The 26,571-nt window shown below is 59.4% G+C and overlaps 4 protein-coding genes across 8 annotated transcripts in view; 2 read left to right on the forward strand and 2 right to left on the reverse strand.

The window, feature by feature from the left end:
• Window positions 1-7,117, reverse strand: part of ZNF865 (zinc finger protein 865) — a 10,097-nt gene extending 2,980 nt beyond the window's left edge. The window contains exons 1-2 of the mRNA XM_032848732.1: window positions 6,879-7,117; window positions 11-952 (exon numbers count right to left, since the gene is read on the reverse strand). Coding sequence (XP_032704623.1) covers window positions 11-925 — 915 coding nt within the window. The 5' untranslated portion in view covers window positions 926-952; window positions 6,879-7,117. The remainder of the gene's footprint in view (window positions 1-10; window positions 953-6,878) is intronic.
• A 1,082-nt stretch (window positions 7,118-8,199) lies between these two features.
• ZNF524 (zinc finger protein 524) lies at window positions 8,200-10,996 on the reverse strand. Of its 3 annotated transcripts, none has more exons than XM_032848546.1 (2): window positions 10,871-10,996; window positions 8,200-9,261 (listed from the first exon to the last, which is right to left on the reverse strand). In XM_032848546.1, the coding sequence occupies exon 2, from the start codon at window positions 9,220-9,222 to the stop codon at window positions 8,431-8,433; it is 792 nt and encodes a 263-aa protein (XP_032704437.1). In that variant the 5' UTR covers window positions 9,223-9,261; window positions 10,871-10,996; the 3' UTR covers window positions 8,200-8,430. The 3 variants fall into 3 exon arrangements, with proteins under 3 accessions (XP_032704437.1, XP_032704436.1, XP_032704438.1); XM_032848545.1 differs by having other exon boundaries at window positions 8,200-10,244; window positions 10,871-10,962; XM_032848547.1 differs by lacking the exon at window positions 10,871-10,996 and adding an exon at window positions 9,360-10,609.
• A 602-nt stretch (window positions 10,997-11,598) lies between these two features.
• On the forward strand, window positions 11,599-16,863 carry FIZ1 (FLT3 interacting zinc finger 1). 3 transcript variants are annotated; one of them, XM_032848540.1, is made up of 3 exons: window positions 11,599-11,765; window positions 13,149-13,500; window positions 14,482-16,863. In XM_032848540.1, exons 1-3 carry the CDS (start codon window positions 11,599-11,601, stop codon window positions 15,682-15,684), a joined length of 1,722 nt encoding a protein of 573 aa, XP_032704431.1. In that variant the 3' UTR covers window positions 15,685-16,863. The 3 variants fall into 3 exon arrangements, with proteins under 3 accessions (XP_032704431.1, XP_032704433.1, XP_032704434.1); XM_032848542.1 differs by lacking the exon at window positions 11,599-11,765 and adding an exon at window positions 11,781-11,853; XM_032848543.1 differs by lacking the exon at window positions 11,599-11,765 and adding an exon at window positions 11,860-12,285.
• A 6,340-nt stretch (window positions 16,864-23,203) lies between these two features.
• ZNF579 (zinc finger protein 579) lies at window positions 23,204-26,571 on the forward strand. Its single transcript, XM_032848544.1, has 2 exons — window positions 23,204-23,702; window positions 24,743-26,571. The coding sequence occupies exon 2, from the start codon at window positions 24,745-24,747 to the stop codon at window positions 26,437-26,439; it is 1,695 nt and encodes a 564-aa protein (XP_032704435.1). The 5' UTR covers window positions 23,204-23,702; window positions 24,743-24,744; the 3' UTR covers window positions 26,440-26,571.

Raw genomic sequence — 26,571 nt, forward strand, 5'->3', positions numbered from 1 at the left:
CGGAGGACACCGGGCTGGGGGCGGCGGTGGGGGGCGCGCCGGCCACGGGCGCGGGCAGGCCCAGCGGCGGGAGCGGCGCCCCCGGCTGCGGCGGGCCCCCGGCGGTGGGCGGCACGTCCTTGTGGCAGCGGCGGTGGCGGATGAGGCTGGAGACGTGGTTGTAGGTGCGGCCGCAGACGCCGCACTCGTACGGCCGCTCCCCCGAGTGCACCAGCATGTGCTGGACCAGGTGCGAGGACTGCTTGAAGGACTTCTGGCACACGCCGCACGGGAAGCGCCGCTCCATCAGGTACTTGAGCCTGCGGAAGTAGCCCTTGTCGTCCTTGCTCGGGTCGCAGGCCGCCCCCGCGGCAGGTCCCGGCGGGGTCTGGGAGGGGGCGGGAAGAGGCCCCGGCGTGCCGGTGGGGGTCGCCAGCCCTGGCGTCACCCCCGGCCCGGAGGCGGGCCCTCCGCGTTTCAGGTTCCCAAAAAGGTGCTGGTGTCCAGAGAGGTCGACGATGCCCCACTGTGGAGCGGGGAAGGCAGCATCAAATAGGGGGGGCGGCGGGGGCCCGAAGGCAGGTGGCAGGGGCGGGTCGGGCTTCTTGGCCTGGGAGGAAGAGGAGGAAGACGACGAGGACGACGACGAGGACGAGGATGACGATGAAGACGGCGCCTCCGCCTTGGGTTTGAAGGTGGACTGGGGCGGGTAGTCGTACTGGGGCGGAGGGGGCTGGGGTGGGGGCTGGGGCGGCGGCCCCGGGGCGCACGGCAGTGCGGCCACCGCCTTCGCGTGCTCCCCGTAGAGCTCCATGGGCTCAAAGCGCTGGTGGTTGAGGAACTCCAGAAAGTCGAAGGGGTAGCTCTGGAAGTGAACCCCATCCTCGCCCCCTATGCCGCTGCCCCCACCACCCCCGGCGGCACTGCCTGCTGCGTTTGCCTCCATCTTGGGCGGGGTGGGCGACGGGAGACCCTGCGGAGAAGAGGATGGGGCTGAGCAAACAGGTCTGGGCGCCCGCGCCGCGTCCTCACGTGGCCAAGTGCCGGCCGCACTCCATCTTCCAGCCTTGCCCCTCTCTTGCCCTGTCCCTACACCCCAACAAGGTGGGCTCCTCTGCAGCTGCGGCAGCCGCCTCCTTTCTGTTTCCTCTTTGCTCCTCCTCTCCCATCTCTTCCATTTTCCCCTTGTTTCTTAGGTCTTCACACATTCTTTCTACCTGTCCCCGGCCCCATCCCCAGGGCTCCCTGCAGACCCTCAGCTCCCCACCCCCAATTTCATTCTCCCGGCATCCCTGGCCTCTGGTCACAGACCCCGGGCAAACTCTCCGGCCTCAGCACTGTGCCCTATCCTCCTCTCCAAAACACACACATGAGCCCTGCCCTCAATCCCCTCAAGTTCTGATTCTATAAAATGATAATAAAAGAGGGTGGACTCTGGAGCCAGAATGCGAGGCCCACTCTGAGCCCCACCACACCGTAGCTGGGTGACCACAGGCAAGTGTCCGAACCCCTCTGTGCCTGGCTTTCCTCACCTACAAATGAGAGGTGACAAAGTACATCCCTCCGTCCCAAGGCTGATGGGGGCATCCAACCAGCACACCCAGGCATGGCCTTCGGGCGGAGGTTCCGGGCACCATGCGGGCCCTGGGAAAGTGGAAGGCATTCTACAGAGACCACTCTGGCTGCCGCTAGTGGTGACAGAAAGTCCCAACAAACCAAGACAACGGGAATGAAATCAGTGTTGGGGGCCTGTTCTTTTACTACAAGGTGGGCCGTAGAATGTGTTTGCCTGGAGGAAACAAGTTAGGCAGGAGGACAAACAGTGAGAGGGAAGGCAGCCTGACACAGCGGAAAATACACGCGCCCTGCCCCTGGGCAGACCCGCATTCAAGGCCCACTCCTTCCCCATCCACACTTTCTCCATTTCCAAAAGGGGCGGCAACCCCTGAGGCTGTCAGGGACTCAAGGGAGCTCACCTAGGACATAAGGAAACACTTAGCTTTCAGTCCCCAGAACTAGCTGTACCTTCAGACCATCACACACCTGGGAGGAGCGAGTTCCTGTCCTCACCCCCCACAGGGGCGGGGAGCGTCCTTGCCTCCCCTGCCATGGCAGCCACTCTCTGGGCACCTCCTCTACCGTACTATTCATTCCAGGCAGCTGTCCCTGTCTGCATCCCCTACTCACACCTGAACCTCAGCTCCTTCGATTAATTTTGAACCTGAGCCACGCAGGGGCTGGGGAACGCCTCCACCAAGTCGGTGCAGACCCAGTGGAGAGAAGGACCCCCAGTGTGGCATGCTTCGTGGCCATAATCCCTGGCCGCTGAGGGCCTGGCTCTGTGCCCAGCCCACAGAAGGGGTCCGTGGCGACTACCACGGCCAGGGCCCATCGGCTCCCATCCATCCAGCTGGCTCTCTCCCCCCACAGGTGAAAGGTGAGTGTCTCCTCCACTCCCCTCGCCAAGAGGCCGATATTTTTAGCATCTAGCTCTGGGTGTCCTTGGACGAGACTCAACAGCCCATGCCCTTCACACCCCCTCTAGTTCATCTGATCTCCAGAAGGAACAAAGGCAAAGGCTGGAGTGGTAGTGGAGGCCTGTGGGTGACACCTAAATCCGGGAGACCAGGCTAGGTGGTCCGGGTGGGCACAGAGCAGCACGCGGTAGAATGGAGGGGGTGGGGAGCCAAGTGTCTTAGGAAAGAAGCCACCGCCTCAGCTCACCTCCCCCAGAGTACATACTATTAAGAGCCAATGTTTCCTGGGCATTTCCTATAGGTCCAATGTGTTCCAAGCCCACTACACATGCTAACTCAATCCCCACAAACCTGTGAGACTATGACATAGGAACTACTGTTCTCCCCATTCGATAATGAATTCGATAGTGAAATATCCCCAAAGCACAGACAAGTCAAGTGACTTGCCCAAGGTCACAGAGCAAGCCCGAGGCTCGACCCACCCCTTCCCCCCACAGGATTGTTTTTCCAGGTTGCTAAGGTGGACAAAGGTGGGGTGCAGCTGTAGGGGCAGGAGCCGTATTTGGGGGTGTTCTCTAGGTTATGAGAGGTTATGCCAGGGGCTGGGAGGGAGGGGAAGGGGGTCACCGTCTCGAACAGATGGAGCAGCGATGTGAGGAGACTGTCCCCCAGATCTCAAGGTTCCGACCTGTGCCTGTCTGCTTCGGGCCTCTGCTCAGATGTCACGCCCACCCTGTCCTCCCTAACGCTGCATCTTGCAGCACTTTCCAGCACTGTCCCTGCTGTGACCTGCTGAGTATACTTCCTTCCCCTCATGTTTACCGAAGAGGATGGGGATTTGGCCCGTCTTGTTCGCCGCTGTGGCCCCCCAGCACCGAGCATAGCACCCAGCACGGCGTGGTTGCTTGGTAAGTATTTGCCGATATATGGGAACTAAACACACCCTCTGAAGTCACCAGTGGTTCCACAGAGAAATCTCAGGGAACCCCAGGGGAGTAGAAATGAAAACACAACCTACCAAAACTTCGTGAAGATGCAGCTAAAGCAGAGCTCAGAGGTAAACTGCTAGCATCTATCCGAAAACGCCTGTTGAGTAAGCAAAGGGAGGAGACTGCGCTGCCTAGAACTCCCTGAGAAAGGGAGGGGGCAGTTAGCAGAGATGGAGGTGGCATGGTGGGGGGGTCCCCAGAGAGGGAATTCGAAGGGCAGGGATGTTCTAAGGAGCATCCGACCCAAGGGCCAGTGGAAAAATGCCCAAGAGTGGTGGCTGTGGGGAACAGGGAGTAGTACTGGGGGGCAGAACCACTCAGGCTCACCGTATTTCCACTGGGCAACAGGAGGCGTTTCCTCTCCAAGCCCTCAATTAGTGTCTAAGGAGCGGAGAGTCATGGGAGGGTTTTGTGTGGAGAGCGGCATGACTGGGGGCCGGGGGGAGCCCCCACAGTCCTAATCAGGACGGCTATGTTTACTGTTCAACTGGTCTGAGCTGTAGCATCACCCCGAGGCCTCACAGTGGTCCTGCACTGCTGCTGGGGCCACTTTCGAAGTGGGGAAACTGGCAGGGGGGTGCAGGGGGTCATTTCCCCAAGGTCATGCAACCAGTAAAGGGGAGAGCACATATCGGATTCCAGGTCTCTCTGATACCAGGACCTGTGGGCCATTCTGTTGCACCAGCGTTGACTTGTGGTGAAGTCTAGCCTGTTAATAACAGTAGCAGTGACATAGAATGACAAGGAACGTGAAGTGCTTTCCGTGGGCCAAGCTGTTCTAAACCCTTTACGTGTGTTGACTCAGTGAGTCTTCCTGATAACTCAAGAGCATGGTTACCGTTATTAACTCTGATTCACAGAATAAGAGACTGAGGGCTACAGAGGTCAATGAATCCCTTGAGGTCACCCCAGTAACAGGCTGTAGCAGAGCCAGGAACTGAAGGAATGGGGTTTGAGAGTGTTGCCCACGACAGCATGCCGTCCTTCACTGTTGGCTCTCCGAAACAAGGGAAGGCCCCCACTCCGCCTTATACTAGAAATAGACCACCCCACTGCCGTGCCACCTGGCCCCAGAACTAGCCACCAGCATTTACAGAACACCAACAGGCACTGTTACTAGGTGCCTTATGGCTCTTGTCTGAGACTTTGTAACAGGTTCATAAGCACTGCTATTACTCATTTAATAGACAGGAGGACTAAAGCCAAACCTGTCCCTCCCCTGCTCAGACCCTGCAGTGACACCCATCTCACTCAAAGTCAAAGTCTTTATGACCTGCATAGACTCCACAGCCACCTGGCTGCTCCTCCAATGTGCCAACATTCCTGCCCCAGGGCCCTTGCACAGGCTGTTGCTTCCACCTGGAATACTCTGATTGTTATTTATACACCTCTCTCTCTCCCCCTCACCTCCTCCACGTCTCTGTTCAAATGCTGTCTCCTTGGTGAGGCTCTCCATGACCACTATAACCTGTCATTCAGACCAACATTCCTGCTCTTCCCAGCCTGCTGCATTTCTGTCTTTCCCTGTCAGCATCACCTAATAAACTAGATATTCTGCTTTTCTTGTTGTCGGCCTTCCCCTGGAGAAGGTGGGCTCCCAGGACCGAGAACAATGTCAGTCTCTGAAAATATATGTGAACTAAGTGAATGAATGGGGCTCGTAAAAGAGGACGTGGTTTGTCCAGATATGTGAGCACTGGAGGAACGCAGGACTCACCCCCCCAACCACTTCACTCTTGGGGGGAGCTGGAAAGAGCAGCCCCCACTTGGCCGCAGTTGTCCAGGAGGAACGGGGTTCACACACAGCTGTAACTTTTTGGTGTGTGGCATTTTGAAGCAACAGGATGACCATAGGAATCTTTTGAAGGAGGCCTTCTTGCCCTCTCCCCTGCAACTATACCCTGTCTGCTACATTTTCTTCACACAGGTATTTTGTTTTTTAATTGTCCCATGAACTAGCATAGGCACTCCACGAGGGCAGGAATTTTTGTCTATTTTGTTCTCTACTGCGTCCCTAGCCATTCTGTTGCACCAGAGTGTAAGAGGTCCTCATCAAACACTTGTGGAACAAATGAATGAATGAACAAATGAAGACCAATTTGGGCTTGGTGGAGATGACAAAGGCCAGATAATTGATCACAACGCCCTTACCCCCAAGGCCAGGTGAGATCACACCCTCTCTCTCCTCGTCCTTCTCTTCAGTTTCTCTGCTCCAACCTCACCGGCCTCACCTGGTGCTCTTCCACTCACCATGATCCCAGCCACCTCAGGGCCTTTGCACTTGCTATTCTGGCTACCTGAAACAGTCCATCCAGATCTTTACATAGCTAAGTCACCTCTGCTAATTCAGGTTTCACCTCTGAAGCAGCCCATTGGGCTCTGGGAGAACCCAGAAAACAGCATTTCTCTGATTCACTCGTTCTTGAACCCTCCCCTCAAACTGTAAACCCACAAAATGAATGACTGTATCTCTCTCCTTCACCTCTGTATGCCCTGTACCTGCAACTCTGAATTCATGTATGAATCAATCAATCAATGCCTAGGTAGAACAGGTCAGGCCACAGGGAGGCTGGGGGTCTCCTCTAGGTGTCCAGGAAGATGAAATGGAGCTGGGCAAGAAGTGGCAGGCGGAGAGTCGCCAGGGCCAGCGAAAGAGGTGCAGCCTGAGGGAGAGCCTCAGTGTGGGGCACTGTTCTGTGAGATCAAGGGCTGCCCCAGGTGGGGGAGGGGAGGGAGGCGGGGCACAAGCATTTCATCGGAGCCTGGGGCCCAACCCGCAGCGATTTCTACCTGAAGGGGGAGAGGATGTGGGTGTGAGAGCAAAACTCTACCGGGAGCTGTTCTTTGGAGGGCGGGGGGCGCGGGGCGATGGCAAGGGGTATTCTCAAGACCTACGGCGGGTGGCGGGGGGCTGCACAAGGACAAAAAGGCATTCTGGGCTGCAGACCAGAACAGAAAGTATTTTTACACGAGGAGGGGGCGGGCGGGGGGTGCAGGACGCGGGGGCTGTGGTGTGTGCACAGAGATCGGGCAGTCCCGCAGCACAGCACTAGCGCAACCCTCTGGAGGCAGCCGGTGGGGGCTACTAACGGAGGGTGGGAGAGCAGTGCTGGGGCGTTCGGGGGGCTGTCCTGCAGGAAGCAACGACGGGGGGTTATGCACAGGCGAGCCTCTGAGAAAGCATTAGTGGGGGCCATGGCAGCAGTTTCGGGGCTCGCCGCAAACGAGGGCGCTGTGGCAGCCGTCCTGCGTGGGGGCGTTAATGGGGCAAATGTCTGGAGAGGTCTCACGGGCGACCAGTGACTGGGGACCCCTGGCGAGGGCCCGGCGGGAGAGGCACGGACGGGGACGTTCTGCGCACCAGAGCGGGCCAGGGCGGGACCCCCCGCCCCCGTTGCCCCCGGGCCCCCGGGCCACGCGCCCCGTCACTCACCGGCGCAGGGGTCTCCGCCGGGAGGAGGCCGAGGAGGCGGAGGAGGCGCCGCCGCTCCGGGGAGACCCGAGGGCCCGACCGGAAGTGCCGCCCCCTCCCCCTCCCCGGCAGCCCCGCGCCGCCCGCCTGCCCGCCCGCCCGGAAGCGGAAGTCGCGCCCGTCTCCGAGGCGCCGGCGTGGAGGAGCGGAAAGAGGGGGCGGTGGCGGCGACCGGGACGGGGAACTGCGCCTGCGCACTAGCTCGGGGACGCGGACGGGGATAGCCTAGGCCGCTTCCGGTAGCCGAGTTTAGCAACGTGCGCGTGCGCCCTGAGAGTCTGCCGCCTAGGGCACCGCCCACACGCTCCGGACGTCCGGTGAGGACACGCCCCTCGGCATGGGCCGAGCCACGCCCATTTTCTGGCTTAATTACTTAAGCCCCACCCACTGCCTCAAAAATCCAACCTCCTCGCCCCCGCGCCCATTGCTTCTCCTGCTCTTCCCGACCTGCGGGTCCCCGAGGGCTCCACCTCTCCCTCCTCAGCCTCAGCTCTTTCTTCTAAACCAGCCTTTCAGAGGTCTTTAGGCTGCACCAAGCCCCCCGCGCCAGCCTCGCCCCTTCCCCCTAAGCCCCTCAGTCTCCGGGGTTTCCCTTCCTTACTCCCTTCTTAGGTACGCCCTTTCGCTCCCCTAGGCCTGAGTAAGTCATGACCATCTCTCAGCTCCCGCCTCTCCTAACACCTTGCTCTCCTGAAGTTTCCCCTTCAACCTCTCCTCTCCTCCTAATAAACCCGACTCATTCCTTCTAAGTCGCTCGCACCTTCTGCCTGCCAACCCCTAAAGCAATCCGAGCCCCACCCTAGTTCTCCGCACCTTCCCCTAAGCTCCGCCTACAACCCTCACATACTGCCTTCCCCTCGGTCCCAACCCTGCCTCCTGCTTCCTTAGCCCCGCCCCCAGCCTTACCAAAGTCGTAGGGTCTGCCCACAGCCCTCAACTCCGTATTTCCTTACTGTGTCAGGACAAAGAGATGGGGCACGGTAGTGGGTGCAGGATTTCCAAGAATCTGGCTGGAATGGGGGATGAGGACCTAAAGTCACGTTTGCACAGAGGGGCAGTGTTTTACTCAGAGCCGATATTTACAGGGAGTCCTTTGAGGTCAGCTGGAGACGAGAGAAGGGACAAAGACTTCCTCCAAGACCGCCCTCAGCGCCAAGCGTTGTAACAAGGCACATGACATGGGTTCTCCCAAATTCCATGCACTCCCCTCAGGGTGGCATAGGGAAGGGAAGGCATCTGAAGGAAGGACCAGCCCTGGTACCGACACTGATTACACACAGAAGCCAGTAGGCAGAGATTTATTTCCAAGGTCCCTGCCCCCAGGGGCCTGTCAGTCCCGGGGAGGGTGGCAGAAGGCAGCAGGACCCAGGAGTTTAGGTCCTCACCCTCGACCCCCTCCCACAACGGGAAGACCACCAGGTTTGAGGGTGTCCCAGCTTTCCTGCCCAGGCTCAGCACCAGCCGAGACCCCAGCTCTACATGTGACCCCGGTAGCGGTGGCCCAGGGTGTGGGTCAAGCCAGCTCTTTCCCCTCCGGCTCCTCCACCTCCTCCTCGGCCCCTGCCGTAGCTGGAATGCCCTCGTCGTCCCACGGTGGTTCAGGCCCTGCGTCTGGGGAACACAGGGGCACCCCCATGGCTTCAGGGTGCTTGCGTTTGGCATGGCGCCGGAGCGTGTTGGCCTCCGTGAAGCGCAGCCGGCAGACAGGGCACTGGTAAGGGCGTTCCCCAGAGTGGACACGGTGGTGGTGGGCCAGCTCGCCTGCCTCGCGGAAGCGGCGAGGGCAGAGAGGGCAGCGGAAGGGCCGGAGGCCGGCATGGATGTTGCAGTGCCGCCGCAGGTGGCTGGACCGCTTGAAGGTCTTGCCGCAATCCTTGCACTCATGGGGCTTTAGCTCTGAGTGTGAGATGCTGTGGCGCTCCAGGTCGGAGAGGTAAGGGAAGGCCCGCAGGCACACAGGGCAGAAGTGCGGGGCCTTCTTAGGGCCAGAGCCCCCAGGCAAACCTGCCGCTGACCCCTCAGAGACCGTATAGGGCACACCCTGATCATCGATCAACAGGAGGTCGCTGCCACTGCCGCCGCCCACAGGGGCTGTCACCCCCTGTGCCAGCGGGGGCTCCTGCCCTGACTTGGTGGGGCGGCCCCGCTTGCGAGGGAGGGTGGCCTTGAGTGTCCGATTCGAGGAGGTGGCCCCCCCGGGACGCCGGCCTCGGCGTCCCCGGGGAACAGGAGGAGGTAAAGCCAGAGGTTTCTCTTCCTCCCCCGGCAAAGGCGAAGGCAACGGGTCTGGGCTGGGGGTGTCCATTGAGCAGTGGGGGGCTTGGGTCTGGGCACTGGAGCCGGGCTAAGAGGAGAGAGGGGGCAGCCGTCAGTGCAGGGAGGGTCTGGGGCATCCCTTGTCCCCCAACACCTCGCCCATCCCTTAGGTCTGTGTCTCTTCACCTGGGCATGGTGGACATTCACCTGGACAATTAGAGCCACACTGGTGGGTAAAACAGCAAGGCAATTCTGTACCGATTGGTACAGAGGTCACACAGGTGTGCCCTAAGCCTCCCTAACTCTTGTCCTAGAAGTTCAGGGTCAACTTGAGCCAAAAGAAAAAAAAAAATCTTCATGGGAGAATAGAATAGAGTCCAACTAAGGGTAGGGGCCAGTATTTCGATCCTCAAAGCAAAGAGCCCACTACACGTGAGCCATGGAGGCCCAGAGATGTTTTGTGCCGCTTCTGATTGGCAGAGTGAGAGGAGTGGGAGTTCAGGACTAGAAGAAGAAAGGGACTGGTCGCCGCTGACGTTTGGCTCCGAGTCATGGATGAAGAAATGTGCCAGCACTGTTAAGTGTGGGCTCCCAAGTCAGAGTTCTGAGTTCAGTGCCGAGGTCTGCCGCTCAGTCTCTGTGTGCTCTGGGGCAAAGTGCTCATCTCTCTGAGCCTCAGGCCTTTTGCAAAACAGGACGAATGCTTACACCTATTCACACAGACATGTCATGAGGATAACACACAGAGTGCTCAGTGCACACCAGTGCCTCGAGATATCCTGGTGAGTGGCTAAGCTTCACACCAACCCTTTGAATAATGGTACCTCACCCCCACTTTGCAACTGGGGAAACGGAGGCACAGGAAAGCCAAGTCAGTTGTCCAAGCCCTCTCTGCCAGTAAGCAGCAGGACCAAGACCCAAACCAGATCTCAAGGACCCCAACGGTCCAGGGAGCGAAAAGACATGGACCCAAGGAGACAAGGGGACCTCATGGAGTCCCTTACACCTGGGGCAGACTCCAGCTCTGCCGCTAATGAACAAGTGACTTTGCTTCTCTGGGCCAGTTTCCACCTGGGTCAAACAGATACAGCAGTGTTGTTGGTTAGTAATAGTAAGCACTCAATAAGCTACCGTCATCGCCACCACCACCACCACCACCAGACCCACCACCTCCGTCATGTCATTGGAGCCTGGGACCACGAGACCCAGCTAGGGTATCCTGAAGGGGAGCGGAAGGAAGGCAGACGCGCCGCTAACAGCTGGGGCTGCAGGTGCCAGTGCACCCCCTTGGACCGGGCACACAGACTGAAGGCCAGAGAGGGGTCCCACTTTTCCACGATCATAAGGTTCGCTCCGCTGGGAGGGCCTGGACTAGAACCCCGGTCTCTGGAACAGTGCCCTCGCCCCTTGCCCCTCCGCTACCCCTGTGCAGGCGCGCGCCCGCCGGCCTGAGCGCGCGGGGCGGGCCCTGCGGGGGCGGCGGCCAATGAGCGGCGCGCGGGCCGCAGGATGGCGAGGGCCGCCAGGAAGGGGGTCTGCGCGCGCGCGCCCGGGCCGACTCCGCGGGGCGCGAGGTCGGCGCGCGCGCTGCGGCGGGCGCGGAAGCAGGTGTGGGGGCGCGCTCCAGGAGCGCGCGGCCCCGGGCCTCCCCTCCCTCCGCTCCCCTCTCCCCGCCCGGACCCCCGCCTCTCGGGTACCTCATTTGCATGTCGCCTGGGCTCGCGAGTGTGCGCGCGCGGGGGCGACAGGGCCGGCGCGTGGGAAGGGGGCGGGGGCCAGGGGGCCCTGCCCCTCGGCGGCGCGCGCGGGGACGGCCCCGCCCCCTCCCTCCCCCACCCCTCTCTGTCGGGCCCGCGCCCGCGGGAGACAAAGAGGACGCGCTGGGTCCTAAGGACCGGTCACGTACTCGCAGAGAACACGCGCCTGCGCGCCCGTCGCCCTCACTGGCCCGGACCTGGAAATAACCCCACCAACACATCCCCAACCACGCAGAAATGTCTTTCCTCCCACACAGCACCCAGCAGGGTGACCCAATCAAAGACAGGTACCGCAAGGATGAGGAGCGGGAAAATGGCTGCTTGTTCCCGTAATTAACATGGCGCCCGATAGGCTTCAAAGACCCCCGGAGGGAGGACAAGATGGAACCTGCCCTTTCCTCCGAGCTGTACCACAGTGGCCGAACTTCGATTTTCCTTTTGTCCTGACGCAACTCTACCAGGAGGATTCGGAGGCTGCGAAAAGGGAATCAAGTCTGCCGTGATTTACGTTAACACCCGTCAGGGCAGGCACGGAAGGGGAAGAGGCCGAGCGGGGAGCTTGGTGCCGTTAGTCTGTATGGCGCCGGGCGTCACCCTAGGCCCCGCCCCCACCCTGCCCTCACCCAACATGGCGCCATCCTAGCTTCTCCAACCTCCAGTGCTAGGGGATGGGACGGGAAACGGGGAAGGGCGGGCGGTGGGGGTGGGGGGAAGCCAAGGGGGCGGGAGAAAGGAGGAGTGTGGGGGAGAAGGGAGCCGAGGCGGAAGTCGAGGGGCCCCCGGGTGGAAGTGACGCTGCCCCCGCTGCCCAAAATGTCGGCGCCCAGAGGGAGGTGTAAGTAATTAAAGAGAAAAGCCGACTGACTTTCCCGGCCTCCTGGGGCCGCCCCAGGGCTCTAGAACCCCGGCTGCGAACGAGCGAGGTGGACTCGCCCGGCTGCGGGTCCCGCCTGACCTGCTCCCGCCCCGGGTGCCCCAGGCCGGACCTTTTAGGGACAGGGGGGAGGGGCACAAAAGGCCGGTACTCGGGGCCTCAGTCCCAGAGCCGACTTGGGGGGGGGGGCGGGAAGCCCTGCAGGCGACTTGGTGGGAAGGAGGCGGGGCTTCGTGGTGGCGGGGGCGGAGCAATAGCAGGGAGGAGCTTCCGAGTGGGCGTGGCTTAGAATGGAAATGGACTGGGATTGAAGGATGGAAGAGACCTACTTGGGGCTGAGTGGGGAAATGGGGCTCTAGGCGAAGGTGGGCGCAGCTTAGGGTAGAAGGGGAGTAGCTGGTCTAGGAGTAGGCACGGTGAGGTGATGGGATTGAGGTGTACAGTTTGGCGAGTCTTAGTGGAAATAATAAGTCTTCATAATGTAAGTGCGGTGACTTAGGGGGGGAGGGGCTGCCAGGGGAAGGCTGAGAACAAGGGGTTGAGGGGAGGGTCTTGCAAAGGACGGGGCTTCCTTCCAGGCTAGGTTTCAAGGAAAAACGAGTGAGTGGCGTTTTGGAGGCAGACGTTAGCGGAGAAGAAAGAGATGGTGGGACGTAGGAAGCTCAGATAGCGGTTAGTAGTAATCAGAGCAGCTTGCCTGTAGAGCCCTTGCTGTGTGCCCTGCCTGAGTCAGCGCGCGGTGTGCACTGCCCCAGTTTTGCGTAGTCCTCACCTCTGCTCCCTGAGGTAGGTACTCCCGTTCTCCCGCACTTGCATATGGACAGAGGCAGGAGGTTCCAGGACCGGTTATGGTCGCCCTGAAAGGTTGACTCAAGTGCACTTGGCCCCAAATCTCTATCCTCTCCTTCCCTAGGAATGTGAATCTTTATCTGAAGATGATCTTCCCTCTTGAAGAAGAGTGGGAGGGCCTTTCAGAGGGGAAGGGTCTTGTCAAGGAATACGAGAGGCTTCGGGAACAGTGTGGGGACTTTGGGAGGAGTAGGTGGGGCGAACAGTGGGCGGGGTTTAGAGAGGAGTGGGGAGTCCATCGGAAAAGAAGGGGAGAGGCTTATAAACGGCCCAGTAGAGTAGAAGCCACCTGGCGCTGATTAGGGAGATTGCCAGAGGAGCGGGAGAAGGGTTTGTGGGAGAGTGGGAGGGGCTTACCGGATGGTGGGTGTGGCTTGGAGGGATGTGGGAAGGGTTTCCAGGGGACAGAGGGTGGGTGTGAGTCCAGGGAGCCTGATGGAGAGGGCTCCTGGGACGCTGACTCCACCTGCCCTCCATGTCTCCTCCCTGCTCCAGAGAGAGCCTCCATTCGCCACTGCCTTCCCACCACGCCATCATGGCTGATACCCCGCTGCCAGTGCCCCCGGTCCCTGCCCCGGCCCCGGCCCCAGCGCCTCCCGCTGCTGCTCCCCGGGTTCCGTTTCACTGCAGTGAGTGTGGCAAGAGCTTCCGCTACCGCTCGGACCTTCGGCGTCACTTCGCCCGGCACACTGCCCTCAAACCCCACGCGTGTCCACGCTGTGGCAAGGGCTTCAAACACAGCTTCAACCTGGCCAACCACCTGCGTTCGCACACCGGTGAGCGGCCCTACCGCTGCTCTGCCTGCCCTAAAGGGTTCCGAGACTCCACCGGCCTGCTGCACCACCAGGTGAGTCCCGCAGGCTGGACCCGGGCTGGCCTCCCCAGGCTGGACACGCCCTTGGAGCCACAGGGCTCCACGCTGGGCAGCAAAGAGCACTGTGATCTCTGATTTAGCTTCACAGTTCTCCAGGAAGGCACCGCCAGTCTAAAGGACTCGTTGCTCAAACTCTGTCTCTGTGACTCCCAAAGGCCAATGTCTGTAAAGGCACAGTGTTGCACCGTACACGGGCCAGATTTCAAGTGCCCAAGAGCCATAAGTCGCTGGTGGCTGCCACATTGGTCAGTGGCAGATAGAAAACATTCCCATCATTGCAGAAAGTTCTTTTGGACAGTGTTTGCTCTAGAGGTTTGGAGAGCAAACCTTGAAAAGCCACCTCCCACCCTAGGGGATTATAAAAGCTCCTCTCCACCTTTTCCCAACATCCACTGCCAGAGAGGACATCAGCAAGTTTGTCAGCTATAATTCTAATTTCTAGGAATTGGGTCGTTCTTTAGTGATGATTTTACCCTATCGTCCCAAGAACCCTGTGAGGTGGTAGTCTTATTGTGCCCATGTTACAGAGGAGCAAAGCAGAGTCCCAGAGATGATGTTTACTTGTCCACTTGTCACTGAGCGTGAAAGGCAGAGCTGGGATTCGAACCCAGGTTTGTTAGTGCTAAGAGCCCTAGTATTTGGCCACTCTCCCAGGGAGTCCCAATCACCTAGGTGGGCTTCTTGGAAATGAGTAAGCATTAGTCCAGAAGACCAGGATGGGGAGGGAGTCTTCCACCTTAAGGAACAGCATGTGCAAAGGTCCTGAAGAATGAAAGGTGCGAAAGAATGCCAGCATGACCCAAATTAGAGAAGACAAGTGAGAGGGTCGGAGCCAGATGGGGCTTTGCAGACATGGCAGGGAGCTTTTTCGGAGTCCTTCCAGGAATGTAGGGATGGCAGGCTAGACCGTCAGCCCTGATCCCTGATGCTGTGCTCTCCTTCCCGTCCTCCCAGGTCGTCCACACTGGCGAGAAGCCCTACTGCTGCCTCGTCTGTGAGCTCCGCTTCTCCTCGCGCTCTAGCCTGGGCCGCCACCTCAAGCGCCAGCACCGCGGGGTGCTCCCGTCCCCGCTGCAACCTGGCCCAGGCCTGCCGGCCCTGAGCGCACCCTGCTCCGTCTGCTGCAATGTGGGGCCCTGCTCAGTGTGCGGGGGCGCGGGGGCCGGTGGTGGCGAGGGCCCAGAGGGGGCAGGTGCGGGCCCGGGCAGCTGGGGGCTGGCAGAGGCCGCCGCCGCGGCCGCCGCCGCCTCGCTGCCCCCCTTCGCGTGTGGAGCCTGCGCGCGGCGCTTTGACCATGGCCGCGAGCTGGCAGCCCACTGGGCAGCGCACACCGACGTGAAGCCCTTCAAGTGCCCGCGCTGCGAGCGCGACTTCAACGCCCCTGCGCTGCTGGAGCGGCACAAGCTGACGCACGACCTGCAGGGCCCGGGCGCGCCCCCGGTGCAAGCCTGGGCCCCGGGGGCCAGCGCGGGGCCCGACCCGGCTGGCGACGTCAGTGGCGCGGCGGAGGCGGGTGATGCCCAGGCGGCCTGGGACGGCGGGCTGCTCCTGGGCCGCGCTGGGGACGGCGTGCCCGAGCTCGCGGGGCTGCTCCCGGAAGGCGGCGGGGAGGCTCCTGCCCCAGCGGCCGCGGCCGAGGCGTCGGAAGACACCCTGTACCAGTGCGACTGCGGGACCTTCTTCGCGTCGGCCGCGGCGCTGGCCAGCCACCTGGAGGCCCACTCGGGCCCCGCCACGTACGGCTGCGGCCACTGCGGGGCCCTGTACGCGGCGCTGGCGGCCCTGGAGGAGCACCGGCGGGCGAGCCACGGCGAGGGCGGCGGAGCGGAGGCGGCGCCCGCGGCCTCGGAGGGGGAGCCCGCGTCCGGCGAGGCCGCGTCTGGCTCTGGCCGGGGCAAGAAGATCTTCGGCTGCTCTGAGTGCGAGAAGCTGTTCCGCTCGCCTCGCGACCTGGAGCGCCACGTGCTGGTGCACACGGGCGAGAAGCCGTTCCCGTGCCTCGAGTGCGGCAAGTTCTTCCGCCACGAGTGCTACCTCAAGCGCCACCGGCTGCTGCACGGCACCGAGAGGCCCTTCCCCTGCCACATCTGCGGCAAGGGCTTCATCACGCTCAGCAACCTCTCGCGGCACCTGAAGCTGCACCGCGGCATGGACTGACGCCGCAGGCCGCCCTGCCGCCCCGCCTCCGGGGCTGCACTCAGGGCCCGGGGCGAGATCCCCGGCCCCGCCGTCAGGGGACCCCGGCTGGAGATAACGGGCCACCAGACACTCGCACGGGCCCCTGAGCTGGGGGCAGCAAACAAACCGGGGAGACTCCTCAGCTGCGAGGTTCGGGACCTAGGAAGAGACTCCTGAGCACCCCGAAATCAAAAGGCCTCCCCGAGTGGTGGGGACGTAGCAATGAGATGTGGGTGTCTGCAAGTACTTCTCATCTTGAGGACCCTAGTGATAAGCGATGGGCATCCTTCCCCCAAGGAAGACTGCCCCTCTCCCCAAGAGCCATCATTCCCAATGACCTTGATCTGGAGAATGTGGGGGAACCATGTCCCTGAATTTCCCTGGATCCCCCCAAATGCTACCCACCAGTCACTGGTGCCCTCCAAAAATGGATAGAGCCGAAATCTGCCTTCCCCCCCACCCACCCCATTTCATTCCTCATGCTGAAAGAGGACCAGGGTAGATGCCCCTGCCCTGAAAACCCCTCCCCCAATTAGGTCTCCCTCCCCCAGGGCAGAATGGATCCACGCTAATGATCTTTCCCATCCCAAACACTAGAATAGGCTGGTTTGAAATCCCTCCTGCCCAGTAGAATGAACTGAATCAGATACACACCCCTGTCCACTGGAATGGACTGGTCTAGACTGTGGCCTGTATCCCACCCTCCGTAGGCCAATATGGCACACACTCCTCCCTCCCTCTAGAGTGCCGGCCAGTCCCCATCATTCCCTATCTGAACTCATCCGAGTGGGAAGTGGTGGACTCTAGGGCTTTCCTCCCGCTCTGCTGTAGCACCTGTCTTTCCATCTCTGTTGGTTTGTCTGTCTCTGTGTTCCTCTCAACCCTAAGGGGAAGGGGGGCTTGGCTAGGGGGTTCCCCCCTGTGAGCCTCGACCTTGCCCCTCATCCCACCCCCTAATGTCTCCAGGGCCCCAATAAACCTTGTCCTGTCAGTCACTGCCGTCTCGTTTTCTGATCCTTGGCTCCAGAGAGGTGGGGGCTTTTCTCCCTGACTTAGGATGAGCTCCCTAAAGAGAAGCAGATCTTTCCTCCCTCCTGACAAATGTTGAGTCCCTTAGATACTGCACGACCATTAAAATCAGAAATGGCTTAAGTTTCATCTCAGTGGAACTCTCCCTTAAACACGAGATCCACCTCCAGTGAACCGAATGTGCCCTTTAGAACCAGACATGCCCTTTAGACACCGTCAATCCCATCAGACAGGCCCCCTAAAAGCCAAAGTGTCTCCTTAAAGAAAAGTTCTACCCCTAAGGAGAGACCCTAAATCTTAGACCCTGCCTCCAGGTGACCAAATGTCTACGTTAGACACTGTATGCACCCCGGAGGGTAGGATTCACCTGTCTGGGCAGAGTCAACCATTCCTCTTCTTCTAGGCACTAGATTACGTTCCTGTCCCGAGTGCTGCTCTGTGTCAGGCATTGTAATCCTCTCTGGGGATCCAGCAGTGGAGAAAAGAACTCATGGGGCTTATGTTTTAGTGTTTGGGTGGTGGGGTGGAGAAAAGTAAAGAAACGGAAGTAATTTCAGGTGGTTCTGAGCATGCTGAAGGAGGGGAGGGAAGGTGTTAAGAAAGCGAGTGACCCCGAGAGCATGCCATTTCAGTTCAGGTGTCCCGTGGACATCTCTCCAGAGGCGGCATCTGATCTGAAACCCGAGGGGTGCCGAGAGACCAGAGAGCGGATGGGTCCCGAGGGGGGAGAGGTGAAGGGAGGGGGAGGGGTCAGGTCCCAGAACCCGGTGGGGCAAGAGAGGCATTTGACTGTGCTCTCCAGGCAATCGAACACCAAGATTTTAATGTTGGAGGATTTGGCCACTCCTGCACTTTACAGAGTTCCTTCTGGCTGCTGAGTCCAGAAGGAACTGGAGGCAGCAGGAGAGACGCGTAGGAGCCTGGACCGGAGTGGTGGGGAGATACAGGTGGATTCGAGATGAATTCCGAAGGTGGAATGTGAGTGTGTGTGTGTGTGTGTGTGTAATTGAAAGAGCTCAGGAGGGACTGGTTAGGTGGTAGCAGTTTGTGTTAAGACCAGAAAAGGGGAAGAACAAGTTTTGGTAGGAGCTTAGGGGGATCAAGAATTCCATTTTGAGCTTCTTAAATTTAAGATGCCTGGGAGATTGGCAAGCACTAATATGGCTGGATGTGTGCGTTCCTGTGATACCGCGATCCCACTACTAGGCAAGAACCCTAGAGAAACTCTTTCACCTGCCCTAGGAGACACACTTAAACATTCCCAGCAGCAATCTGTACGGCCTCAAACTCTGAACAACTGATGTGTCATTGCTGTGGTCCAAATGTTTGTGTTCCCATCGAAATTTCTATGTTGAAATCCTAACCCGCAGTGTGACGGTGTTTGGAGATGGAGCTTTGGGGAGGTGCTTAAGTCTTAGTGCCCGGGACCAGCACCTCCTCTGAAAGGCTCCAGGGAGACCCCTAGCCCTTCTCACCCTGTGAGGACACAGCAAGAAGCACCGGCTGTAAACCCAGAAGAGCGCCTCCCCCAGAAGACAAGCATGCAGGTGCCTTGATCTTGGACATCCGGCCTCCAGAGAACTGTGAGCGATAAATTTCTGTTGCTCATAAGCTGCCAGTCTGTGGTGTTTTGTTAGAGCAGCCGGAACAGACTAAGACATCCGTCAACAAAAAACATAAATAAATGGTGGCATATTATGCTATGGGTTACTATACAGCGTGAAATAACGGGGTGTAGATCCACGCAGTCCCGTGAATGAAAGTTACAAAGAAGCCCAACGCCCGAAGCCCAACACATTGATTCCGCTTATAAGCAAAACTAAACTATAATAGTGTTTAGGATGTATTGTGGCTAGTGTGCTACCTAGAAAAGCAAGAAAACCTTCTCGAGGTTGGATAGGTTAAGCTCGGAATGGGGCTTGCCAAGCCTTCTGTGACTCTGGGGCAGCTAACATCCCGTTTCTTAATCTGGAGATCTCTTGATAATTATTTATTAGCTGTGCGTCTGTCTTCGTGCCCTTCTAGCCTATGCGCCTTCTATTTCACAAGAAAAGAATTTAGAGGAGGGAGACATATATTTGGGGGGAGAGAAAACAAGAAGACATGTTTGCCTGGAGATGCACGGTTGCCTATCTGAAGGCTCCAGGTCAGCTCCTGGGGACGCTCAACCTTAGAGATAACTTCCTCTCCGCTCTCCCACCCAGAAACCAGGAAACAGACTCACCCCTGGGCAAAAACCAAAAACCAAAAAAACTGTCTTGGAGCAACAAGACCCGCCCCCTTCGATTCAGGCACCGCCCCAGGGGCATGAACCACCCACTTCGAGACCTGCTCTGCCCCAGCACCGACGGTCTGAAAGCGAGCCAGGGTTGTCATGGAGATGGCCGCAGGCTAGGGATTAATGAATAGGGACCTCGGGAGGCTGAGGTTCCGCCCACCTCACCTCCAACCCAATCTTTTCTCTTCTGGGACAAAAGCGACAGGGACTCACCCATCTCCCGCCGGCCTCCCAAGGGCCTGGCGCAGGGCTGGACCTCAGACCTGACTCATCTCACTGTGGCCCCATTTTATAGATGTGCTCATGGAGGCTCCGAAGGGGTGGGAAGGATTTCACTCTGGGGGCGATCTCAGCCGCTCCAGGGCGCCAATTACTGGGCTGAAGCTGACGACTCTCGCGTGTCTGCTGGAGGAGCTGACTCTCGCCGCTGACCTGTCCAGCCAGCCACCCGCACGCTCAGCTGAGCTCCGCATGGCCCCACCTCCTCAGCCTTCTCCCTTCAGGGCAGTCACCTTCTCCTGAAGCCCCAGCCTCACCCCTCCTCACTCACTCCTCATCCACTTTTCTGAGCGCAGCTGGGTGCTGACAGGTGAGCCTTTAAGCAAACCGGGGAAGCCGATCCCTGCGCTCAGGAACTTATATGCCAGGGGAGGGGAGGGAGGCAATCAATGGGTAATCCACGAGGAGCCTCCGGCTTGTTCGCGATAAGTACAGTTGGAAAATTAAGGCAGAGTGAGGACTATAGGGAGACGGGAGGCTGTTTTAGCTGGGGGCGGGGGGGCAGGAGAGCTGTCTCTGAGGACGTCTGGAAGAAAGTGACGGGGTAGGGTAGAAGGGACACTTGATGGAAATCTAGGCGGAAGGGCACTCCAGGCAGGCGGGAAAGGCACGTTCAAAGGCCCTGAGTCCACCAAGAGCAGAGAGGGGGTGGTGTGGCTGGAGCGGAGTGAAGCAGGAGAGAGGTAGTCACCAGTGGAGGGAGGCTCCAGGGGCCAGACCCATCGAGCCTTACAGGAACACGGGAGGAAGGGCTGGGAAGCCATGGGAGGTTCACAGGATGCGATTTCTGCGTTCGAGAGGCTGGCCGCAGTAGGGGCGCGGGGGGAAGGAGAGCCAATGAGGAGGCAGTAGCCCCGGGCCTGGCACCCAGGAGTGCAATCCGGAGCCAATCAGCGCTAGGTCCCGCCCCCTGCTCGGGCCCACGGCTCCCGCCCGGAGGAGTCCTGCACTGCCCAGGCACCCGGTCTCACCTGGGCCCGCTCCCCGCCTCCTCCCTGCTCTCAGCCTAGGTCTCCCCTGCATCCGGCCTAGCCTCCACGCGGGTCCCACAGGAATTTCTCTAAAACACTAATCGGATCATGTGACTCTCCAGCTTAAAACCTTTTCAATGGCTTCTCAGTGCACCAGGAACGCGTCCACCATTCCGCCTGGACTAAGAGGCCGGCACAGCGGCTTGTGCAGCTCCCGGCCTCTCTCTACGACACTCCCGCCTTTGATGGCCCAATCCAAGGCCTGGAGTCTCCCCCAAGACAAGATCTCCCTCCCCATCCCCCAATATGCTCTTCCCTCTGCTTGAAATTTTATTTCCCACCATTCCATTCCTGAATTTTCCTTATTTCCTTCCTGCCTGCCTGCCTGCCTTCCTTCCTTCCTTCCTTCCTTCTTTCCTTCCTTTTTTTTGGAAAAAAAAATGTTAAGCTTTTAAAATACAGATAATGAAATAACAACCCCCCAACCCCACCCGGTATACACTCAGAAGAACTGAAAACAATCCTCCAAATAAACACTTACACACGAAAGTTCCTAACAGCACTATTCACAATAGCTGAGAGGTAGCAAGAAGCCATATATCCACGTACAAATGAATGGGCACAATGTAGTATACCCACACAGTGGAATATTACTCAACCAGCAAAAGGAATGATGTCAGGATCCATGCCACAACACAGATGATTCTGGAAAACACGGTAAGTGAAAGAAGCTGGTCATAAGAGGTTACCTATATTATATGACTCAGCTGACATGAAATGTTTGTCGTAGGCAAAGCTGATTATTGGTTGTCAGGAGCTGGAAGGAGAAGGACATGGGGAGTGACAGCTTAACAGACCTAGATTTCTGTTGGGGAAGATGACAAAGTTCTGAAACTAGACAGTGGGATGGTCACATGACATTGAGAATGTACTTAATGGCACTATTATTGCCCCCCACGCCCATATACTGCCTACCAGCTTTAAAACATCAGAGATTTACTTACCTCACTCTCTGTAGGCCCCTTTAGGATCTGCTACAAGGTAACTCTTACCATGAATTTGGTGCTTATTGTTTCCATGGATATTTTTAGACTTTCACTCCTACATAAATATCCTTTAAAAATTAGTACTATTGGGGTGCCTGGGTGGCTCAGTGAGTTAAAGCCTCTGCCTTCGGCTCAGGTCATGGTCCCAGAGTCCTGGGTTCAAGCCCCGCATCGGGCTCTCTGCTCAGCGGGGAGCCTGCTTCCTCCTCTCTCTCTCTGCCTGCCTCGATGCCTACTTGTGGTCTCTATCTGTCAAATAAATAAATAAAATCTTAAAAAAATATATAAAAATTAGTACTATTGCCCAGGCGCTTTTAAAAGTCATGCTCTTGGGATGCCTGGGTGGCTCAGTGGGTTAAGCCTCTGCCTTCGGCTCAGGTCAGATCTCAGGGTCCTGGAATCGAGCCCCGCATTGGCCTCTCTGCTCAGTGGGGAGCCTGCTTTCCCCCTTCTCTCTCTCTGACTGCCTCTCTGCCTACTTGTGATCTCTCTCTGTCAAATGAATAAAAAAAAAAGTCATGCTCTTTGCCTGTCATTTCTCCCATCTCTTTGTGAAATGCAAAGACTCACTGAGACGCACCAGCTTCGACATGTTTTAGTTCCCCACTTTGCTGCGTTTAAACTGAGAATAGCGTGACCCACTCCATAAAAGGAGAGACAAACGCGTTAGTATTTGTAAAGCGCTTGCAAGACTAAGTTACTGCTTATTTTCATTTTATTTATTTTTATTACCCTTTCCCCCCATTTGATTTCTTGTCCCTTTACTTTCTGGAGTATGGAACATGGCTTCAAATTTAAGAAGTACAAAAGGATAGAGTGCCGTAAATTTCAGTTCTGGGAGTTAGACAATGTTGCTAGTTTCCTCCCTCTTCTTCCAGACACAGCCCACTGATAAGCACAGACAGTTAGAACAGGTTCCAGGCTGTTTTCTACCTTCCTTTCCGTCCCCCCCTTCCCTTCATGTTATCACTTGGAGCGCTTCCATATTTTTTTATACAGCAAGTTTCTTCATCTTTTTTTTTTTTTTTTTTTTAGACACATAGCATTCCACTGGGCAGATCAATCACAATGCCACTCGAATTCCCTCCGGATGTGAATTTAGCTCATCTCCAGTCTTTTGCAGTGGTGTGCAATCATCTGGTGCTGATTCACCTGGTACCGATGTCATTTTGCATGTTTCTGAGCAGATCTATCTGGCAGTCACGTTCCTGGAATTGTTCAGGTGTTAAGGCTGTTCCAAATTTCACTAGCCCAGCCATGTTCAGAGAGGTCCTGTTTCCCACGCTCTGGCCAACAGTGCTTAGCATGTACTTTACCTTAAACAGTGACAGGCTGCAGGCCTATCTCTGCAACAAGCCCTCGGCTGCTTGGTTTTGGGCATTTGAGATGTGTCGAGCACGTCTCTCCTTTCCTTTGGCTCATCCTTCTCATCCCCAACCCTTGGCTTTCATCCTGCAGGTTTCAGCTGAAACACTGTTGCCTCCTGGAAGACCTTGAGGATTGCTCTCACCCCAGGGGGAGGTCAGCTCAATGCCTTCTCTGTTCTCTGTCTTCCCACCCAATCCTCTTTATTGCCTTAAGGCACGTTTTCCAGGAAGGCGGTCGGATCTGTGAATGCCTCCTCCCTCTGAAGGTGAGCTTCCTGCAGACAGGGTCTGATAGCCCCTGTCAGTCTGCCGCTGCAGCTCCAGCACCAAGGACAGAGCTAGCCCACAGTAGGTGCTCAGGAAATACTGGCGGCTTGGGATCCAGGGAGCTATGCCGGGAAACACATGCAGAAGGACTCAGGAGCACCCTGGGTGCTCAGTACATGTGGGTCTCTTAGGAGCGAATGTGTATCTGCTGGGCTTGTAGAGGGGGCCACTGAGGCTAGGAGAAGCGACAGTCGCTTGCTCAGGCCGCCGAGAGAAGGCTGGACAGGGGTTCCAGTCCAGAGCGCCCCTACTTTGCCTGAGGCCTCTGCCACTGCCTCATTCATGACTCCTTCCCCTGGCACCCCCCTCGCCCAACACAGTGCCTGGCACAGACAGGACCTGATAAATGTGTATTTGTTGAAGGAATGAATGAATATGTGTGTCTGCTGGGGTGGGGAGGGGAGCTCCGTCCAGCCTCCCAGGCCCGCAGCCCCCTCCCCTTGCAGAACCCAGGAATCCAAGCTGACCGCCCTCCCCGCCCCCTGGGTCCCCTCGTCCTCCTGCTTCCGGCCTTCCAGCCGGTCTTTCCTCTTTTGGGCTCGGTCGAGAGGCCGGGTTTCCGGGGGGAAGGCTTAGGCAGTGACACCGAGCCCAGCCTCCTCCACCCCCCCACCACGCTCGGGCCCTCCCTCCCTCCCCGCCACCACCGTCAGCGTTTGGCCGGCCTCGGGGAAGGAAGAAAGGAGCGAAGGAGGCGGAGGTAAGACCCAGGCGCCCAGCGATCAGGGCCGAGCCACAGGCTCTGGGCTTGGAAATCCGAGAGGCCTCGACCGTCGGCCCTAATTCTGCTGATCACGCCGGCGAGAAACCTCAGGCTGGGCCCAGTGGGGAGCTCGGCCCCCCGTGGGGACCTAGGGCTCCGGACTCCAGCAGCCTGGGTGGGGGACAGGCGTCCAGCAGCCGGGCCCTCAGCCCCCTCCTCCGTGGAGACTTCGGGCAGCTGAGCCCCCAGCCCCCTCCCCCTTGTCTTAGGAGCCCAGCCCCCTCCCCCAATCCTCTCTGCCCCTGGGACCTAGGAATCCTTACTCCACACCTACAGGAGTGGATCCCAGTCACCTCCCAAACCTGGGGTCCCAAACCCCAGCTCCCACCTCTCTCAGTCCCTGGAGTCCAGGGCCCCAGCCTCCCCCCTGCCCAGGAGTCTGAGCGCTCCTACCCCCAGCCTCTCCCAGACCCTGGTCTGGGCACCCACACGCATTTCCATTTCCGGGGCTTCCCAATGTCGAATTCCACACCCTCCACTCGGGCACCACTGGCTGGTTCCCAGCCCCTCCCAAAATTCTCCAGCGGGGCCCCTGGAGAAAAAGCAGTTGGCTGACTGTCTCCTTGTCTCCTCTTCTGTCTGTATCTCTGGCTTGTCCCCTCTCTCTGTCTGTCTGTCTGTCCCTACCTCTGTCCTGCTGTGGTTCTTCTGATCTCTGGTGTTTGCACCATCTCTCCCGAAATCTCTTTGTTTTCTCTCCATCTCTGTCTCTGCTGGGAGTCCCCATCTCTCTCTCCTGCTGTCTCCCACCATCCTGCCTTTACGGCTTCTCCTGCTGTCTGTCTGTCCCTGGGGTCTCTGCCTTTGCTCTGTCTTGCTGGCTCTCTCCGTTGCCTGGTTAATCATCTGACCATCATGGACTCTCCATTTCTCTCTGTCTCTGCCTCTCGGCCTCACTCCACACATCTCCCTTTATCTGACCCACTCCACGCCCCCACCCACCCCAATGTCTCCTTGTCTCCCCTTTCTCCTCACAGGCATGGATCCGCAGCCCCCTCCACCCGCCCAGGGCAGCCCACCTCACCGTGGCCGTGGTCGGGGCCGTGGCCGGGGCCGTGGTAGAGGCCGGGGCCGTGGCAGGGGGGGCGCTGGAGCCCCTCGGGCGCCCCTGCCCTGCCCGACATGTGGCCGCCTCTTCCGCTTCCCCTACTACCTCTCCCGGCACCGGCTGAGCCACTCAGGCCTCCGACCCCACGCCTGCCCCCTGTGCCCCAAGGCCTTCCGCCGGCCCGCCCACCTCTCCCGCCACCTGCGTGGCCACGGGCCCCAACCCCCGCTGCGCTGCGCCGCCTGCCCCCGCACCTTCCCGGAGCCAGCGCAGCTCCGGCGCCACCTGGCCCAGGAGCACGCAGGCGGCGAGGTCGAGCTGGCCATCGAGAGGGCGGCCAAGGAGGCTGCGGAGTCGAGCTGGGGCTCCCAGGACGCCAGTGCGGAGCAGCCCACCACCGCCGCAGCGGGGGCCGCGGAGGAAGAGGCCGCGTGGCCCGAGACGTGGCCCGCAGGGGAGCCGGCCACGCTGGCTGCCCCCACGAGCGCCGAACCCCGGGAGTCGGAGGAGGAGGAGGCCGAGGCCGGGGCGGCGGAGCTGAGGGCCGAGTTGGCACTGGCGGCCGGGCGGCAGGAGGAGAAGCAGGTCCTGCTCCAGGCCGACTGGACGCTGCTGTGCCTCCGCTGTCGCGAAGCCTTCGCCACCAAGGGCGAGCTCAAAGCGCACCCGTGTCTGCGCCCTGAGGGTGAACAGGAGGGTGAAGGGGGCCCCCCTCCCCGGCCCAAGCGCCACCAGTGCTCCATCTGCCTCAAGGCCTTCGCCAGGCCCTGGTCGCTGTCCCGCCACCGGCTGGTCCACTCCACCGACCGCCCATTCGTGTGCCCAGACTGCGGCCTGGCCTTCCGCCTCGCCTCCTACCTCCGCCAGCACCGCCGTGTGCACGGCGCGCTCAGCCTCCTGGCCCCGCTGCCCCCGGCGGGCAAGAAGGACGACAAGGCCCCGGGTGGACGGAACTCAGGGAAGGGGCCCGAGGGGGGCGAAGGGGCAGAGTGCGGGAGTGCCTCGGAGGGGGGAGAAGGCGGGCAGAACGGAGGGGACGCCGCCCCCGCCCGGCCCCCTGCGGGGGAGCCCCGCTTCTGGTGTCCCGAGTGCGGCAAAGGCTTCCGGCGCCGCGCGCACCTGCGGCAGCACGGGGTGACCCACTCAGGGGCGCGCCCCTTCCAGTGCGTGCGCTGCCAGAGGGAGTTCAAGCGTCTGGCCGACCTGGCCCGCCACGCGCAGGTGCACGCGGGAGGCCCGGCCCCGCACCCGTGCCCGCGCTGCCCGCGCCGCTTCTCGCGCGCCTACAGCCTCCTGCGCCACCAGCGCTGCCACCGGGCCGAGCTGGAGAGGGCGGCCGCGTTGCAGGCGCTCCAGGCCCAGGCCCCGCCGTCGCCCCCGCCGCCCCCGCCGCCTCCACCAGCTGGGCAGGAGGAGGAAGGGCTCCCGCTGCCCATTGCACACATCAAGGAAGAGCCACCCTCCCCGGGGACCCCACCCCAGTCGCCGCTGCCACCGCCGCCTGCTCCCCCTGTCTTCCTCAGCGCCTCCTGTTTTGACAGCCAAGACCACTCAGCCTTCGAGATGGAGGAAGAAGAAATTGACAGCAAGGCCCACCTTCGGGGCTTGGGAGGCTTGGCCTCCTGACCTTCACCACCACTCCTCGCCCCTCCATTTGGCTCTCGGTTTGCAATATGGAGGAAGGAAGTCGAAGTAGAGGCGCCTCCTGTCTACCCACCCTTCCCCTTCCAGCCCTCAACACTAAGCGGGGGCCCTGGA

This window comes from Lontra canadensis, unplaced genomic scaffold (genome assembly GCF_010015895.1).
Source record: "Lontra canadensis isolate GAN:19392208 unplaced genomic scaffold, GSC_riverotter_1.0 scaffold206, whole genome shotgun sequence".
Lineage (NCBI taxonomy): Eukaryota > Metazoa > Chordata > Mammalia > Carnivora > Mustelidae > Lontra > Lontra canadensis.

What these genes read in the sequence shown, in the direction of transcription:
- ZNF524 (XM_032848546.1), bottom strand. Translation starts at nt 9,222, where the DNA reads ATGGACACCCCCAGCCCAGACCCGTTGCCTTCGCCTTTGCCGGGGGAG.
- FIZ1 (XM_032848540.1), top strand. Translation starts at nt 11,599, where the DNA reads ATGGGACGGGAAACGGGGAAGGGCGGGCGGTGGGGGTGGGGGGAAGCC. An exon ending in GTCGGCGCCCAGAGGGAGGT is followed by an intron (nt 11,766 to 13,148) that starts GTAAGTAATTAA and finishes TCCCTGCTCCAG; the next exon opens with AGAGAGCCTCCATTCGCCAC. An exon ending in CCGGCCTGCTGCACCACCAG is followed by an intron (nt 13,501 to 14,481) that starts GTGAGTCCCGCA and finishes CCGTCCTCCCAG; the next exon opens with GTCGTCCACACTGGCGAGAA.
- ZNF579 (XM_032848544.1), top strand. Translation starts at nt 24,745, where the DNA reads ATGGATCCGCAGCCCCCTCCACCCGCCCAGGGCAGCCCACCTCACCGT.